Source organism: Fulmarus glacialis, unplaced genomic scaffold, assembly GCF_000690835.1.
Source record: "Fulmarus glacialis isolate BGI_N327 unplaced genomic scaffold, ASM69083v1 scaffold2267, whole genome shotgun sequence".
NCBI lineage: Eukaryota > Metazoa > Chordata > Aves > Procellariiformes > Procellariidae > Fulmarus > Fulmarus glacialis.
The window spans coordinates 1-19,535 of NW_009223696.1; the positions used below are offsets into that span (position 1 = coordinate 1).

The 19,535-nt window shown below is 34.3% G+C and overlaps 1 protein-coding gene across 1 annotated transcript in view; it reads right to left on the bottom strand.

Moving 5' to 3' along the window:
* Positions 1-4: 4 nt before the first annotated feature.
* LOC104079738 (sodium channel protein type 2 subunit alpha-like) overlaps positions 5-19,535 on the bottom strand; it is a gene marked incomplete at its 3' end in the record, with an annotated part of 55,185 nt that continues 35,654 nt past the window's right edge. Inside the window, 10 exon segments of the mRNA XM_009581876.1 lie at positions 5-27; positions 1,321-1,591; positions 2,675-2,779; positions 3,916-4,053; positions 5,126-5,179; positions 5,720-6,001; positions 10,814-10,936; positions 13,084-13,257; positions 14,241-14,395; positions 14,764-14,884. Of these exon segments, the coding sequence (XP_009580171.1) occupies positions 5-27; positions 1,321-1,591; positions 2,675-2,779; positions 3,916-4,053; positions 5,126-5,179; positions 5,720-6,001; positions 10,814-10,936; positions 13,084-13,257; positions 14,241-14,395; positions 14,764-14,884 (1,446 nt within the window).

The following is a 19,535-nucleotide window of genomic DNA, read 5'->3' on the forward strand; positions in this document are numbered from 1 at the left end:
TCTCAATCATCTCAGCTAAGAACATACCTGTTGAAAAACAAGTTAAATTAGTAAAGAATATTATTACATTTAAAAACCACTCTATTCTACAAACATTGTAGAACTTTAAGAATAGGGTATTTGAACAAATTTTAGAAACTAGCCATTCAGTTGTTTTTACAAAACCATCTCCAGTTTGGTATGCTTTGGAAACCCATAAATCCCAACATAAATTCTGAAGTAATTTGCAGGATAATGAAAAACTGTGTCAATGACATTTCTAAGTATTAATTGTATGACTACATATGCAAACAGACAGACAAATACATAACATCAATCTTTTTTAGGACAAACTGACAACTAATGTATGTAGACTAGCAAATGCTGAGACCAGAAGAATAGCTTTCTGTTTAACTGTAACAAAAATAATCTCAGTTAATCTGAAGAAAGATCATATTTATAGTAGTATTAAAATGCCATGTAATCGAGTTATGGTATTCAAAGAAAATATGTATATTTGAAGAGAACTGCAATTTCTTAATCACACATGAAATAACGTGACCACGAGTTTAGTATTAATGACACAGCAATTCCAAATGTAAACAAACTGATAATAAAAAAGCTTCTTAGAACTCACTGAAGAGTAGAAGAATTGAACATTATATTATGTGCCTCAAAGCAGAAAAATAACTACATCCTGTTTCCATACAAAAATGGCAAAACCAATTTGCATATTACGGAGTTCTGAGAAGTTAAAATGGCAGAATTTTTACTCAAGTTCTTTCAGGTTTTCTGCTCTAGATAAAGCAAAGATTAGTGGAGCCATGTATTTATTACTACATCTGCTTCAGCTCTGCTTCTCCAGTTGCTCACTCTAGCTCAGGCATAAAACCTCTCAGGATCAAACAAAACTGTGAAGTAAGCTGAGGGTTTTACCCTGCTGTCTGGGGTGCTTGCATGCTAGCCTAATAACAGTCCCATACAGATTTTGCTCTTGGATTTTGGATTGCTGGACTCTTTTCCTGCAACTGCCACTGTTAGTATATATCAAAATTGCCTTTCATGTATGGGTTTTTTTCTAGACTGAGGAATTTCTACTGAATTCAGAATAAAGATCTAATTTCAATTAATAGAAAAGTGAGAGTGTATGAGACCTACTGCTAAAAAATTTCTTACCATACTGTTCAGTTATTTTATGGATAATATGAAATCAGAAGAAAGAAAAATTGTGGTCAGACTTTCTAGTGACAATGTTGAACCAAAATATAAATAGACTTTACATGCCAAAAATGTTTCAGTTTCCACAGAATTAGCCATTTCATAAAAATGAATTGTTCTTACCTACTATGGAGAGAATGACAACCACAAAATCAAAAATATTCCAGCCTATAGTAAAGTAGTAATGGCGAAGTGAAATCAGTTTCAGGACACATTCTCCAGTGAAAAGGACAATGAACACCAGGTTAATCCAATATAAAATGTTTTCCATGTCTTCACTCTGATCATCTGTTTCTACCATCATTGTGACCATGTTAAGGCAGATAAGTATCATGATACTGATATCAAATGCTTGTTTTGTTACAAAATCAAAGACCATGCCTTGGAATTTGTTCTGGGAGGGGGAAAAATAAGATTCATTACAATATGCATTGCGTAAAATTTCATTTTTGAAATTGCTACAAATTATTTAAATCTAGTATGAAGGGAATTTCATGTCTTCCATGAAGTCCTCCATTTGTATGAATTTTCCAGTTTGTACATGTAAACACAAATGAAATAGAAATGCAACTGCTGTGTTTATAAGCATTAAAGGGATGATTTCAAAATATGCATGGTGCATTCTTTTAAAGTTGCAAGGGAGACTTTGCCACCCTGAACCAGTTCACTGTAACCTTTTGTGACACAGACTATTAACTGAATGCTTAGCTTGGCAAAATTTGAAAAAAACTGAGCGGAGGGGTGGAGAAGGAGGGAATATGTGAGCAGGCTGAGAGTTAATAGCACTTCATTTGCTTACAAAACTTATAAAGTTTTCAAGCCCCGAGTTCAGTGCTCTTCATGCCACCAAAATAACCTTTAAAACATGTTCTAAATATCTTCCATTTTTCAGCTATAGAGAATTTACTGATGGCTGGACTGGCCACTGAGCAGGTTCCACAATCCAAAGTAGAACTGCAGAGCTGGAATCACTCTCTGCTCCAGCCAAACCCTGCTCTATAGTGCTAGAGTAGCCCTACTCAGGAGAGCAAACCATTGTATGGATTGTGCAACAGGAATGTGAGGGGCAAAAGGACTTTTTTTCAGGCAATGATACAGTAACTTGCCCCCATACAGCAGTTTCAGTGTCTTCCTCGATGATTGAAAAAGCCTGTGCCCTAAGGCTTTCAGATATTTTGACAAATACACTGTCACATTTAGTTGTTCTAGTCAAACCAGTGTTTTGAAAAAATGCCACATAAAATGTCATTGCCATCAGCAGAGAGAAAATGGAGGGGGGGGGAGGGGGGAAGGAAAGGGAAGAGTCCTCCACATTCAGACCACAAAAGAGAAAAAAAATTGATTGATTTCAGATTAATAAGGCTTTTCTTATATAATTTGTTTTTTTAGCTTACAACTTAATTCAACCTAAGGCATAATTGAAACAATCCCATTTTTAAATAAATGTAAAAATAACAGAAAAGATTTTTATTCTTACTGCTGGTCGAGGTATAGGTTTTTGTGGTTTCTTTGAACCCAATTTTTTCATTGCATTGTAGTATTTCTTCTGTTCTTCTGTCATAAAAATGTCTTGACCTCCAAAGTAAACCAAAGAGACAAAAACTGGTTACAATCACATATCTCTTGATTACTTATAAACAAAGATACTGAACAATAATAATCACTTTTTTTTCACATTCTCATCTGTGGGAAAAGTTAGGACAGAACATAAAAATCTCCTTTTATCATGTTTATTAGTACTTTGGTAACAGAAGAATTGCTTTACATATTCCACTTTAACGTTTAGGATTTTTTTTTGAGAGGTTCTTGAACTTGCACTCTTTGTGGTAGACCTCTGCTTTTCATTGGGGAGAGGGGAGGTATAGAGGAGGGAGAGGTGCTTCTTCTTTGTTCTACTAAATTCCATCAGTTATTACAGAGACACAAACTAATAAAATATTCCAATCCCCTTCTCTTGTTTTTCCTCTAGAGTAAATTTTGGCAAAATTTCAGAACTGACATCTATGATACCAAAGGAGAATTAGAAGGTATCCAGACGGTCATATTTCACAACCTCTTCTTCTCCCTCCACTGGGGCAGGACTTGAAGCAGGAGATCCTGGAACTGCTATGTGGAACGAGTAGGAAAAAAAGCCAATTTCTCTCCATCTCAACCCATTTCAGCACATGGATCCAACAGCACTTCCACTCCAATAACATTTTGTGTAGCCAGATACTTTAGTTAAGTTCTGCAGCTGAAACACTGATACCTTTTGAGGCAGTGTTGACAAAATACGAAGACTAAATAGAATACAAATAAAGATAACACAATGTTTATTATTAGACTTCAGAAATCTACACTGCTGAGCTCTGACACATGAAGGTAGTATAGCTAAGAGTTTTTATAGCTACATTTAGCTATTTCAATGGTTAGCCTTTTTATGAATCTGTTACAGACTCCAGCCCCAAATCCACATCTTTACAAAGATGACATGGGGTATTTCACTAACCGTGGATAGACATATGTTGTCACTTGTCCATCAAACCCTCATCAAGCCAAATCGTAAGCTTTAATAATTTAACATATTTAATATGCAGAGCACATTTTAATTTATCATAAAATGAAAAAATAATATTTTATTAATAAAGATATTGTGTGTGTACCAAAAATAAGCATTTTTTTAGCTTTCTTTTCAGAATAATGATGAAATACTTATTCTTATAAGTATTTAATACTTATCTTCTTTTTCTGCTGGTTGAAATTGTCTATGATGACACCAATGAAAAGGTTCAAGGTAAAGAATGATCCAAAAATGATAAAGATGACAAAGTAAAGATACATGTACAGGTTATCTTCATACTTAGGCTGATCCAAAACCTGCAAAAAAGGCATAGAAACTTAAGCCTTAGTTTAACTATGAGCACAGAATCAAGTATCTGCTGGACAGAATTTAGGGCTCTGTCATTCTGATCTTTGCTTCTTATGGTCAAGTTCCCATATATCCATCCCACTGATCTTCAATCTATGAAGTTACTAAGAACAAAGAACTTTACTATCAAACTTGCTATTTCATTTTAAAAAATGTAACTGGCCTATATGAGCATAGAATAAATACTGAAGACACAATTGGTTTAAACTAATATAGTACCATCTGTCTGAGTCTATAAACAACCAGAAACTTCAGCTCGTAAATCTGCAAACTTTTCTGTATATCTCCTGGGAGGCCCCTGATGTGGGCTTGTGGAGCTTTCACTGCTATAGGCACTTAGGAAACTGCCCTGGGTTATGGAAAAGAGGCATCCAAGTCACGTTTAGAGTAAGCATATTTTCTTGGTACAGCTATGCACATTTACTACACTACAGCAGGCCTCCTGCTGTGAGTGTAGCTTACGAAAAAAGTTGGAGCTTTACCAGTATAGTTTATTCAGTTGTCTACTTAGAACTAGAGGACAACTTGCACCAAGGGACCAAGGGGAAGGCAAAAGGGTAAGAAAATGCATAGGCTGAGTTAAGAATAGGAACTGTGCCCTGAAGAAAGGAGACAGGAGGCTTGCAGAGCACAGTGAAAGTCTCAACTTTAAAAAAAGATCAGCGTTACAAAAAATCATCTCTAAGCTGTGTATTGGTGCCTGTTTCCAAATGTAAATAATGTCTCAATGCACATAATGAGAGGAGGAAAAGGCATTTCATGGCAATCGTTAAGACTGCTGTGGAATTCAGGAATTTTAGTCCAACTGCACCATAGAGAACATGGAATCCTTTAGGACTGCTCCTCTGCTTTCTTCGTCTCTTGTATTTTTCCTATGGTTTCCATTTTCTTTAACTACAAAATTGTAATAACTCCTTGTTCTCTCATTTTTACTGTTATTTCTGAAAGATGTTAAAATTACATTCTTAAATCTTGGATCTCATACAGTCAAAACAAATGGAGTCAAGAGACTATACTTACATTACGAGAATCCACAGCTGCGTACATGATATCCATCCATCCTTTAAATGTAGCCTATAAACAGAACACTGGTGTTTACCTCATGCTTTTCCTGGAAAATGGCTTGTCAGAAACATTGTTTAAGAGCTGAACACTAAGTGTCTTTAGTGCTCATTATAAACACCAGCACAGTGCAAGGTTAATAGGTGACTCTTGCCTTCTATTGTAGGTTTTATTCATATACGAGAATTGCAAGCAAATTCTAATATCTGACTATAGAGGACACAGCATCTATTAAGAACTTTTATCAGTTATGAGTAATATCTGATATAAAAGTTATCTTCTGTGTATGAGCAAAGTAGGTGTACTTGATAGAGAGTCAATGCAGCTAAGGTGAATTAGATTTCAATTATGTATTTTTTCTCATAGTCAGCATAGCCTCTACGCTTTGTATTATTTCTGTAGAGTCACGGATTTATCCCACACTTTATAATTCCAAACCAAAAAGTGAGAGACAAGATTTCTAAATGAAAGAAACAATGAAAAATTACTTTTTAGTGTTACAAGTAAACAATAAAGAGAAAGAGAAATAGAAATTAAGGAGAGGTGACTTACCACTTGAAGCAGAGAAAGATAACCAAGGCCTACATTATCAAAGTTAACCTTCACATTCTTCCATCGGGCAGTTTCATTGTTTTTTATGAGCTCCTCACATTGACTGTAGTTGTTGATTTGGCTAACATCAAATCTCTCATCAGTTGTAGTGTTAACACAGTAGTAAAATTTTCCAGCAAATAGATTTACTCCCATGATACTGAAGATCAGCCAGAATATAAGGCAAACAAGAAGCACATTCATAATGGATGGAATCGCTCCTAAGAGGGCATTCACAACCACCTAGAGTACAAATGAAACCAACGAGAGACCATGTAAGAACACAGGCACCAGTATCTTACAAATGCTTCATCGTCCTTTCTTAAATGTAACGCTCTATTTTAATTCTAATATTGTATTACACTTTTTTAATTGTTGAGAGTTACAAGTAAGAAAAGCAGTATAGAGGAAAGATAAAATGTCAACGTAATTAGAAGGAAAAACATACAAACAGTAGCAAATGGTAGCTTTAAAGAATGGGAAAAAGAAAAACAAACAGGTAAAATGGACTAAAAAAACCAAAGAGAACAATAAGCATTTATTAATTATTTTTAGAATACTTAATTAATGTACGTCTGCAAAACCATATCCATATTTCTAATGACTGATTGCATCAAACACAACAAACTTTTTTCTATTACATGTTTACTGGATAAACAGTCCAAATCAATATTACTGAGCAAATTTTTAATTGAAAGTAATTTTAAGACTTCTTTTAAATAAAACTCAGGGATATATGCATGTTCATTTGGATGGTTGTGTATAAAACCAGAAAAGCAGACTTGTTCAAACCAGGACACCAGCTGAGTATCTGAACACAGAAAAGCTGGTAGTGTTCAGGCAAGTGGCAGATAAGACCTGAAGGGGGAAGAGACTTGATTTAATTCCCAAATGAATTTTGGGGAAAATCAGGCTTCAGGAAAGAAAAATATGAAAATGAGTTCATGTATGATGATGAACGATGATTAAAAACATGCCAGAATAAAAATAAAATAGTAAAGAAAATAAAATTAGGGAGAAAGTAGGTCCATTATGAATGAGAATGATTTATTTAATGATTAAGGTGATGAACTGCTAAATTAGTTAACTCCTATTTTAAATCTGTTTGTAAGTAAATCTAACAATATAAAATTTAATAACTATGGAGCATCGCTGCCAATTTTGCCAAAACAACTGAATCAGATCCTTAGAACCTAATGAAGATTTTGTTTTAAAAATTCAGGACATTAGGTATTACATATATGAGATTATTTATAATTACTTAGTTTATATGATGTAGGTACTACAACAGATCTTCTAGCACACAATGCTATTTGTTTCTATTTGAAATACAAATACGTAGCTTAAGCCTGTAAAATATTTTGGCATTGCATTTATATCTACAATTAGTAGGTTCCATAGAATCAATTACTTGTAAAATTTGTCATCTAGGTAGATCACCTTTCATTCCTTGCCATTTTACAGAATAGAAAATAAAACCTTTGAATGTTAGAGTACGTGATGAACCACCACCATATTTTCCATATAGCAGACTTGGGCTGAAGGAAAGGAGAAATACTTGTTTTACTTTCAGGGCTTCATTCCTGCCAAAACAATGCCTCTTTGGGGTGATACATACTTTGGACAGTATTCGAGATCCTATAGGACTTCAGTGAAATTGTTATGTTAAATTTAGGAGCCGGACCAAATGAGGTTCCTTTCAATATAAATTACTCTATGACTCTAGAAAAGCACAGAATGGTGGATGAAGTCCAAAGCTTCCATGCTTTTTTTTGCCACATATTTTAAATCACGTTGTAATAAGTGTTTATTTCTAATGGGGAAATTAAAAAAAAAAAATCAAAACAGCTTCTTACTCATGCTAAAAATCTCCTTACCAATACCTATTATAAATCAATAAGCAAAAATAATATAGCATTTTATCACTCATCAGCCAGGCAGAGAGGATTCCCTGACTAATGGGTAAATCTCTTCTGACTATTTCAACAGAGCTGTCTTATGTTGACAGACCTGTACTCTCAGCTTTGTCAACGACATGACTGTGGAAGGCGATGAGGAGTAGTTTGACCTAAACAAATGAATAGTTCAATAATAATGCTGAATTAGTTTAAATTGGAAATCCATGAACTCACTGATTGTAGTGGGGAGTTTGACTGGAATAATAAATGGCGACATCATTTTTTCCCAATTCGGGAATATTTTCCAAATATATATTAGTTATTACTTTTACATTATTTTTATTTAAAGTTATCTCAATTCTTCTACTTAAAAATATAAGTAGATTTCTTAAATGTAATAATATTATCCATCAATAATAATAATTGAGATATAAGGGGATAAGTAATGAAGTGAAAATATTTGTCCTCAAGCTTTCAGTCTCATTACACCCAAGAATTCTGTTCCTCTTTCTGCTACAGCTGCAGGTTGAGTCATGTTCTTCTTTCTTTAATTGCTGGATTTCTACAGCTGACCTACTTTCTCTGTTTTTAGTCTGAGTCCTGAAGCTATAGCAGGACCAGCTTGTAATATGAATCATTTGAAGACACGCAAAACATGCTGTTGAGCACCACTGAAAACACTGATCCAGACACCTCCTAGGTTCCATTGGTAGTAGGGGTGTGAAAAAGAGGGCAAGGCATTACAGCAAGTGAAAGCAATAGAAAGGCATTAGGGAAAGCATTAGAAAGACATTAAAAGTGTTGTTTACTGGTTAAAAAAAAGGTAGTATGTGCCTAGCACCATATAGCAGTAAGTGATACTGCTTGGGACAGAGCACAGACAGATTAATTATACTCCCACAGGCTACTTTCGTGAAGTCCCAAGTGCAAATTAAAAGTGTATTTCCCCAAGCAATAGCAGTGGTGGGAAGATGCAGGGAAAACATCATGTTTTCCATCGGGGCAATGTTTTCTATTATTAATTAGTTTGGACAGGCACAAGTCCTGATCCTAGAAAATAGTATGGTGGATTAAAAATTTTAGATGTGTAGAATGGAATTTCTTGCTTGTATATAGTAAGTATAATGCTCACTGGAAGTAATTTTAAGTGCCTATGCAAATATGTGTACCATACTATATTTTCATATTTTCAGTTCATAGATGTTAAACACCAATGAAATTACTATGTTATGAACAGACATATTGAATTTCCATGTATCAGACCTTAAAATCTTCTCATACTAATTTCTTCACCAACTTGAGCTACTGTATCTTTAATGACATTAAGCCTGAAATTAATTACTTTAAATAAGGCAAAATTCATTATATCCATAGGAAAATTTCAATGGTTAATTGCCTAACTAATAAAAATATAAGTGGCATTTCTAGTCTGACGTTATCTAACTTCATCTACTACTTTTTATTATATCTTTTGCTAAAGTCATAAATCTCCTCCTTATCTGGGTATTTTACAAAGAGATACAGTTAGCAGATCAGGATCAAATCAGTAGGTAAAGTTTACATCAACATGGAAGTTATGGGATTGACAATTACCCATAAACCTTCATGACAAAGTGATTGTTTTTTCCTTGCCACATTAAATTGCCATTTAAGCAATTTACTGTGCATATAAAATTTGTACTGTTTTGTATTGGTTTTTTTGCTAATCATTCTCATAAAAAAACCAACAGTTAATGTGTTTTTTAGTGAGATACTACTGAGGTTTTAGATAGGCCTTATATCTGATATGAACATCCCAAATTTTCAAATTTGCTTCAGCAAAGTTCCAGAAATTTGTGGAGGCAAGGAAGTGGTATTTGCTATTTAAATTTATAACCTTTCATCAAATCCTGTTTCCTTTTTGAAGTCTTTTACTTTCCACACACATAGAGCATCACATTTTCTTCAGAAGCTCACCAATTTGTAATTGACTTATAAATTTGCTAATCAGCTTATAACCTGGGGTGGCAAAGATCAGTGATTGCAGTAGGGAGCTCACACAAGGATCCCTTTTAATTACAGCGACAGGGTGTAATCTGCTGATTAAATCTATGGCGATATGTCCAAGGCAGACAGATGGACCCTGAAGGTGTAAGTCAGACATCTTTTTGTGGCTGGAGCTAGAAATATCTACCATCTCCAACTGTTGACTACAGCCCCTAAGAGAAGCATTTCTAGAGCTTTCATGTCATAGCAGAATACATAAGGTCTTTGTCCATTTCAGTGCACTAAAGAAGTGATCTAAACTAATCAATCTGACCTTTCACTGGAACAGACTGAGAGTGCCCAGTTGGGCAGCTGAGGGTCTCAGCTGTGGTAACTGATATGGTGATAACAGCTGGGGACAGTAACATCTCAAATATACCCCACTCCGTCAGCAAAAGTCTTCTGATATGTTTTCAGGCTGCTTAGTGCTCTATAGATTATAATCAACATTTAAAAATCAATATGGAAAGCAGTAAGCAACCAGTTTAGGCCAGAAATCATAAAGCCAGCTCCATCTTTGATATACTAGATAAGTTATCTTAAATAGAATGCAATAGTCCTAATCTGAAAGAGACAAGGTATTTTAACACTGCCAATTTACTTATTAACATAGGAATTCATTACAAAACTTTTAGATTGTAACAGAAATTCCCAATTAATATTTACAGAATAGTAGGTTAAAAGATATTTGATAGACTACGCATGATATTCTATACTTGGATGAAATACACATGTGAATATATGTGTGTGTATATATGCACACCCTTTTATGAGGAAGTATTGGTTTTTTAAAACTGTTCTGACTATAGCAGGATTTATTTGTATGGGATAAATTAAGTTTTGTAGTAACATTGCATAAGTCCATGCAGTTGATAAATCCTTGGGCCCTCCAGGAAAATATGAAATAGGGTGAAAGCCCAAGTAGCCTAAATAAGTGTAATAATGTGTGCAATACATGGGTGCAACATGAATTCATATAAGCAGATGAAGCCTTTTGCTTATATGTTAGTGATAAATGTAAAATATGTAGGATGACAGTGTAGCATTTCTGCATGGATTTGTTGTTGATTATTCTGCATGCATTGTTTCTGTGTATGCATGCATGATTTCAGATTCTTTCATTTTGTCTTACCCTCATCCCTTCAAATCGCGACAAGGCTCTTAGAGGTCTCAAAGCTCTTAGTGTCCTAAGGGATTTAATCGCACCAAGTTCTGAGTAGCCCAAGGCATTAGCTGTTAAGCTAACCAAAGAGACCTACACAAAAACAGAAAGGCAATATTGCTCATTCATCTTGTATATCCTTTCAATATATATGGTGGGAATGATGTGTGCCCTGAAATTCTCAAGAAGATTCAAGGCTGGACCTCTTTCTCCAGGAATCCCTCTATAATGCAGAAAGATCCTTCAAGTCAGACAAAGAAGAATAAAAGTATATTCTAGGTACCTGTTGATGAAATCATGTTGGCAGAATGGTATAAAAATGCCTTCTAAATTCACATAAACCAGTCAACATTTGGTGGTATTTAAAGAAAAATGAAGACACATGCAAAAAGACAACTCCCAAAAGTTGGGTGAATTGGAATGGTCAATTCAGGTCAGGACTTCCCATTATATCTTCAGAACTTGATGAGAATGTAAAAGCTCTCAAAAAACACATCCAGACCTGGCCTTTGGTCAAATGTAACTTTCTAGTGTCCAGAAAATCTTATTCAACAGCCATAGCTACCAGCGCTGTTCAGATTTAACCAGACTAATCAAGACTGATAACCAACTGTTTGTTAGACAATGGTAGAAGCTTCATTGTTAGGCATATCCACACTTCATTACATTCCCTGTGACTCCTTTAACCACTTCATCAATTCTGGCTTGCATAACGCTGGTCTGGTCTGCAGGCAGATGAGTAAATAAACTAGAATAGCTGTAAAATAAATCATACAATTATCTTTCATCAATAATCCTTAGAAATGTATTTATAGTAAACCATTGGGAAGGAGTGTCCCTAGTAAAGAAGAAAAAAAACCAATCATCTTCTATTTCCCTCCATTTAATGTCCTTCCCTTCCACCCTGCCTGTTCTTTTTTAATTCTTTCATTTCCAAATTACTATTTTGCTTTGTTGTCTCAATCCTCTAACAATTAAAAAAAAAAATGCTTCAGAGATTAATTTTTTCCATGAAAAAAATTGCACCAGAGTAAGGTTGCCATGAAAAACTAATAAAGTTATTTATAAAGTTCACAGAAGTAACTAACCACAAATTATCAAATAAGAATTAAATATTTGTTGATAAATACCATAAACATACAATGAGAGTGTAAAGTATTGTCCACGGGGTCTCTCTAAAACTGTACTGGTAATGGCAATTTACACATCTGATGATTGAGCCAATAAACGTTTTACAAGGGTACAGACTCAACCACAGAATACTAAGTGTGCATATAGTCATGTTTTATCACAGGATCTGCAATGCTGGTATGGATTTAAAAGTTACAATGTTTTCCAAGCTCTGTATAGTAAAGACTTCATGGTATATCATAGCATTGTATTTTTAGGGAGATACATAGTGATTTCTGTAGCGAAATCTGCTGCTTTCGGAGCGAACAAGCGACTCAAGGCACATTCTTACCTTACACTCCATGGGAATTACATATGTGGAACTGAGAGATGCCCTATTAGCACAGTCAAGCTGTTGGGGATGGAAGGGAAATGAATGTCTGCTATATGGTTAAAGATCTGTAGACTTCCATTTATGCTACCCAGTACTGTGCATACGTTGTTCAGCATGTAGACTTGAAATTATAATGCACCTCTCACTAGGTCTCCTTCAGAAAAGGTGTATCTGCTCCTTGCTGGTGCAGCCTTTTGAATATCATTTGACAACCCATTTTAAGGGAGCTTATCTATTGTTCTCCAAGTGTCTCTTTAAGGTCACTCACGTGATGCAGTGAAAAGTGCAAAAGTACTGAATAGTACAATGGAACTGAGAGTTCCTAGCAGTATTTTCCTTTCATGTTACACAGAGTAAGTGACAGGAGTAATTGATTAGAGTAATTGATTAGAATGTTAGAAACCTTTAAAGAAATTGCTTTGAAATATTTAAATTCCATATACAGTAAAAACTGAAGAGGATGAACAGCATCCTTTCCACACTGTGAAAAAAGATAGTAAAAAGCATAATTTCAATAAAGCGTTACAACTTCAGAAAACTAGAAAATATCAACAAAACATCTGTAGAGTAATAAGTATATCTAAATATTTTTTCTTTTCTGAACAAAATTAAAAACCGTACCACAACAATAGTTTTAAAATAGAGCTTCCATTGACTAGAACAGAAGGCTTATCCTGAAAACATAATATTCTGATTTTTAGAGCCTGTCATACAGGACATGAAAAAGAATACATACATCCACAATCAGGAAGTCCAGCCAGCACCACGCATTAGTGAAATAGGTTTGAAAGCCATAAGCCACCCATTTTAAAAGCATTTCCAGAATGAAGATGTAAGTAAAAACTTTGTCAGCATATTCCAGCATGGTCTTGATAGTTTTACGTTGCTCTATGTATATATCTTCAAATGCCTGTGAAAAAGATTTTTGAAGATATAATTAAATGTCTTGCAGCGTGGTATATAGTAGTCAAGAAAGAATTTGAATTGGAAAGATATGTGTGATGATAAGGCATGTATCCTTCCCTCAAGCACAACTTTTGCTTTCATTCCATACTGTAGTCTTTTCATAAAGCTGGGTCCAAACACAATTATTCAGCTTTCAGCTGAGCTGAACAGTGATCCACGAAACTTACTGTCATACCATTCTCCAAATCTCATTTTCATTCATTTCCCTGGATAGCAATGGCTTATTGACGTAAGGATTTCCTTTGTGGTAGCTACAACTTATCAAAATTATATAAGGGATTTAATAATGACTCTCTGATACACAATTTTTGAGGAACTAATAATTGAAACTAATAATAAACACTAACCCACAAAGCATCCTGAACAGAGATTAGTAACTCTCTTTTCAAAAGAAAATGTCTACATTGACAGTGAATCACTGTGCATTGACCCAAGCGTAACAAGCACACTATATTTTGCTCATGCTATGAGGAACTAATTACTTCAGTGCTTACTCAGTGCACCTGATTTAACATCAATCTGGTAAAATACCTGATGGAATCACGTTGGCACCTTACATCTCAGTTTGACAATTCAAGTTGCTGTTGATAAGTTCCTAGCTCAGCTGTGGTTTATTTTAAATGTGTATAAGACAAAAAAAAGCTATTATCATCAATATGAAGACATGTGAATACCAGTCTGATATAACTAATTTCTTATTTCCATTAACACTACATTTTGAACTTGCCAAACAATTTGTTTCATGGCCTGTGAGCAAACTCTTACGTATCCTACAATACATGCCAAACACTTGTTGAGATATGTCGACATTAGAATATTTATGAATTGGATATTAAATTCTGATATGTTACCTGCAGCTATATAATTAACGGTAATTCTAAATGCTTGCTGCTTAAAATAGATACAATAGTTCCACATTGAATTTACCAGAGCACCGCTGCTGAGAAGAATCATGAAGACAATGAAGGTCTCAAACCAGTTGTGTTCAACAATCTTATAGCAGGTTTTCCTAAGATTCCACCAGATTTTCCCTTTCCCATCCTCTACACTGACTTGACAGCATTTGAATCTCCGCACACAGCCTAAGGGCAATAACAAATTTTGAGATGTCAGAATAAGGTAAATATTTATTAGGAATCACAATGAACAGAAGTCATTTGGCTTTTTTCAGTACTGCTGCAATAGATGCCTGTAAATAAGTATCTCCTATTTGGGGATTTTCGTTTCAATATTTGAAGTTAAAGCTTTGTAACTCGTATAATACCTTCCAAGGAGACAGAGAGAACACGAGAACAGTACATCTACAGCAGTACCTCTGAAGGAGTTACTAATACAAACAAAAAATACAACTATAATCACAAAGCTTTTCTTGATTTTGAATAAAAATAGAATCCAGCCCACATCAACACACTTAGGTCTAATCACCTTGCATATATTTTGCTTTGCTTACCTTCTGTAAAACAAGCCTCTGGCTCCAGAGCTTCTTCAGGTTCTGCTTCTGGCTGTTCCCCTTCTGGAGGTAGTCCGATATCAACCGTACTGCCTTCTGATGAACTGGATGCATTTAATTTCTGTGAATGAAACCCCACATAATTTTTTTTTTCAATTTTATTTATTTTGAATGGAAGTTCATGTTTGAAATGCATACCAAAATAATTTGCATGTGTTCCATGCTCCGACATTAAAATAACTTCTTATTTACAATCTATAATGCCAAATTGCTCTACTACAGGTGAGGTCACAAGATTAGAAACTACATCATGTGCATTTTCCCTATTGAAAATATTTTTATATTTTCATACAAGGAATTGCTGAAATTATTAGATTACTATTCTGAGCCACACTTAAGGATTCTGAAATGAAATTTCAGTAAGTTAGGAATGGGTGCCTTCCACACTTTGTACTGTTTAATTATCCCAATCATGTGGCTGCATTTTAGATTACACTTCAGATAGCATGTGTTAATATAAATAATTTTCCAACGTCATGACCAAACCAACAGCAAGCTGCACAGATGTATTTTCATGTCTGAAGTAAATGTTATTCTATCAAGTCTGTAAAATCTAAAAAGTTTGAATATAAAATTTTCACCATAATTGACATGAAAACACATGTTATAAGTTGTATAGGATAGTTTAAGTCTCTCTATTTCCAAAAAAGCAGCACATTACTTTTTAAGAGCAGTAGCTGATATTTTGCATTCTCACTTGCCAATGCATTTTCTGAATTTATTGTGCATTTTGAAACTACTTATTACTTTGGTACAGTACACATACATGTCCAATCACTATAAAAGCCCCCAAAAATCTTTATTTTTGGAGGACTAAAGTGAAAACAAATGCTTTTAAAACAATACTGTCATAAAACAATACTACACCAATGAATCATACTGATAATATAATCCAAATCTTCAAAATGATTCTTTCACACCATCACATTATGTTCGCAACAGACAAATATGAGTACTATAATAAGTAAAAGTAGTTTGATCACGGCATTCTATGACTCTTCTAATGTTATCACTATGTGGAGTATAACATCAGTAAAATGGCTGCATTGATAAGTAGCTAATTTTATAAAGGGAATGATGTAAGCAGATTTAGAATACAGTCTATAGGGAATTAATATTAGACAGAGAGATATGGACCATGGTAACATTAAAGATATATCTTTGCTGATACTTAAAACTTAAGTTAGAGGCATTATTCCTTTCAAACGTGTTTGAGATGCTCCAAATTCTATACAGTTTTTTGTAAAGGAAATGTAAAAAATATTAGTATGTGAATACAGAAAGTACCATAAGACTTTAATGGAATTTTACATTGCAGACAATATTAAGTATATTCTTCAAACAAAAAGAAGATTAATTCCTTTCTCCCCCACTCTGATTTTATTGAATCACACTGACAATATATTGTGTTGTGATTTTGACATAGACTTAACTTTGATTTCTGTGTACCACGGTACACTATAGTCCATATTTTAGAGGAAGACCAAACAGATGGAAACATTTATTGTAGGGTATATTATGCGTGTATTTTAGTGATATCTGCACACCCGTTTCCTTTATGTTTCTTTTAAAATCCCAGCTTACATACTCATGTGTTATGTTTGTGCACGAGCTTTAGCATCTATGAGGTTAGGTCCAATGTACAAAGACATAGATGAACACTTTTCTGCAGATTATTGTTTACAAATTTCCCATTGCATCATATTCAAATTATAGATAATGCATGGCAGTTTGGTCATTGTGGAATACTGCCTCTAAAATGGAGAAACTGGGAAGTGTGGGATAAATACTGTAGTCCTCAAGTTAAGGACCACAGCATTTAAACATCAGTGGAAGTCAATCATCAGTTTGAGGAAAGGCCAGAAATACCATAAACGCAAGGTACATTCCAAAGAAATTTTTATATGGTGTTAAAAATTAATGTTTATTAATACAATACAGTAAATAATTTTTAAACTGAGAACTGACTATCTGTATTACGTAGAGTTTTCTTAAAATGTTGCTTGCATCATTCCGATCTGAACAGCATTTCTAGCAGAATGCTGTAGTAGTAGCAGAGCAAACAGAAATTATGAACTGGTTAAACCGTAAGTTTGAAAGACCTACTGTCCATTCTTTTACAGGAAAATGATATTACGCAGTTAGTTTAATCAGCACATGTTAATTTTAAGAAGGGGTAATGAATTCCTATTACTGAAATTGCATAAGACTAACAGTTAACTCAAGGTGGAAGATTAGAGATATCCACTATAAGGAGAGATCAGGTAGAAAAAAGATCAGGTAGATAAAAAGATCAGGTAGAAAAGGTAGAAAATGATACAGTAGAACAATCAATTATCAGGAACATCAGAAAGCCATATTATTTATGTAGGGCAGTATGTATGGTGAGTTGTATCTTACAAGTCTCTTCTCCCTGAAAATCTGGTATGCTTCTTTTAAAGAGCTGTAATAATAATCACAGGAGTTAAGCTAAACAGAAAAATCCTAAATTGAATCAACTGTAGCAGCTGATACTTGAAACACAACAATGAAATGCCTTATCCCACTGAGAATTCAGTTACTCTTCTGTTGTTGATGTGACAGAGTATTTCCTTAGCATGCTGTTCTATTATACCTGAATTTAGCTCTAACCTGATCAGTGTATGAAGAACCATATTATAAAAATTATTCAATAAATTCAATCTGTAATAATTCAGTATCATTTGGGGAAGAAAAAATTAAAAATTTTCAACAGAAATAATTATACTTTTGTTTGTTTATTTGTTATTTTTAACATTGAATTTATTGTATGGCATTCTATACAATATTTATAAAATGTAGTATGCATTACAAACAGCTAGGAAGGTTTTGTGATACAACATTTTAAGATTTTACCAAATCAATTAAGTTCAGTATGCTAAGAAAAGTTTTCAGTAACAATCACATATTTCCACAGCAAACTTCTGCTCTGGTATAAAGCAACTGGCCCAGGGATGTTGTGCTGATTTCTATGTATTCAACATAAAATCACATGGGAATGGACCATGTTATTGCTGATTATGTTTTGTCCATATGCTTTAATACATAGGAAGACTTTTTCTACCACTTACTGTGACTTCCCAGTGTTCACGCATATGGAATCCAGCTGGATAGCTAGACAACCCCTAATTGCAGACCCTGATATGTTAGGTATGTAGCATGTCCCAGTTCTTTACCTTAACATATCTCAAAGTTACCTTTGTACCTGATAAATTCTTCTCTGCTCACCAGCACTACAAAAACTGGATTTAGGCAACGCTGTATACTTAACATGTATACAGCTTTTTAAAAACAATGAACCTGTAGAAACAAGTTAATCATCAAACCCAAATGCTATCTTTGATATTATAGTAAGTCCTTTTTAAGCCTTTTTTATACCATGGTTCTAGGTTTCAAAAGTATTCAGTCACCCAGATTATAAGAGATTTATCAGCATCAAGTATTAGACACTCTTCGAGAGTTACGATGCTAGATTTTTTCTGAATAGTATGCTAAGGAAATTATTCTCAGAGAAATCTATTTTTCAAAACCTCAGAAAGTACATACTCCATTCCTTTTCACTGAAGACAATACGGGGACAAAAGTACTTACATGGTTCTAAAGCAGCAATATACTGATTATCATAGAGATTTATGTATCTTTTACGTCACATCTACCAACAGCATTGCCAGTCATGCTTTAGTCAGCAATACAGTACAGTATGAGATATAGATTTTAGTTTAGCTTTCAAGATAGAAACTGAAAGTGGAAAGCAGCTTGCCTACCAGAGCAGCATTGCAAAAAGCAGCAGCCAAGATTAGGTCAGGAAGTTTTTGACATAATTACTTTCTGAACCTCAACAACATCTCATAGATTCATACAATTCTGCTTCACTTACAGCCAGGCCACTTTGAGCTTCTAACACTTCTTTCTTTCTTTCCAAGATGATTATCTGAGAGTAGCTGAACAGTTCTTAGTTTAACATTTTTAACAAAGCCTGAAATTTCATGATTGGCCAGGATGCCACTAATAGCTGTTGAAATCGTAATTTAAGGGACTGAAGGAGCAAAGAGCAGAACAGACATAAGCAGGAAGATGGCGCCAACAGAAACCACCATTTTGGTTTTGCTTTTAATTTCCTTTCCTCCCAAATACCTGTGAAAATGTTAAATAATGGAAATTATATTGTTTTTATTTTCTCAGTGCTGTGTGGCTGTCAGTATGAAAATGAGATGTTCTGTGATATAAATGGCAATATTGTATCCAAACTTATCCAGTCTTTTTCAGCACAGCTATATCACCTATAAAATCGACCAAGTGGTAAATATCATTGTAGTTCCACTGGTATCATTAAGTGGAATCTGGATGTCACTCTTTCTAGTGCTTATACAGTCAGGCATAATAACTCCACCATTCAAAAACCCAAATCATTGTAAATCAAAGCAAAACAATACTGTGATGATTATTGTTTGCAAATACTGCAAAAAAACAGGATCCCTAAATTATAGTCCACTCTGTACTTTATTGCTATTCATAATTCCTTTGATCTACTTATTTATGAGCATTTGATAAATGAAAATATTTGCAAGAATGTTGGATGAAAGCAAAAGCACCGTAAGTAGCAGTGGAAATATTTGCAAAAGCACTCCCACTGGAAGCTACTTAAAAAGGCTCTTTAATTCACACAAGCAATAGTGAAAGGGTATTTCTGAAAT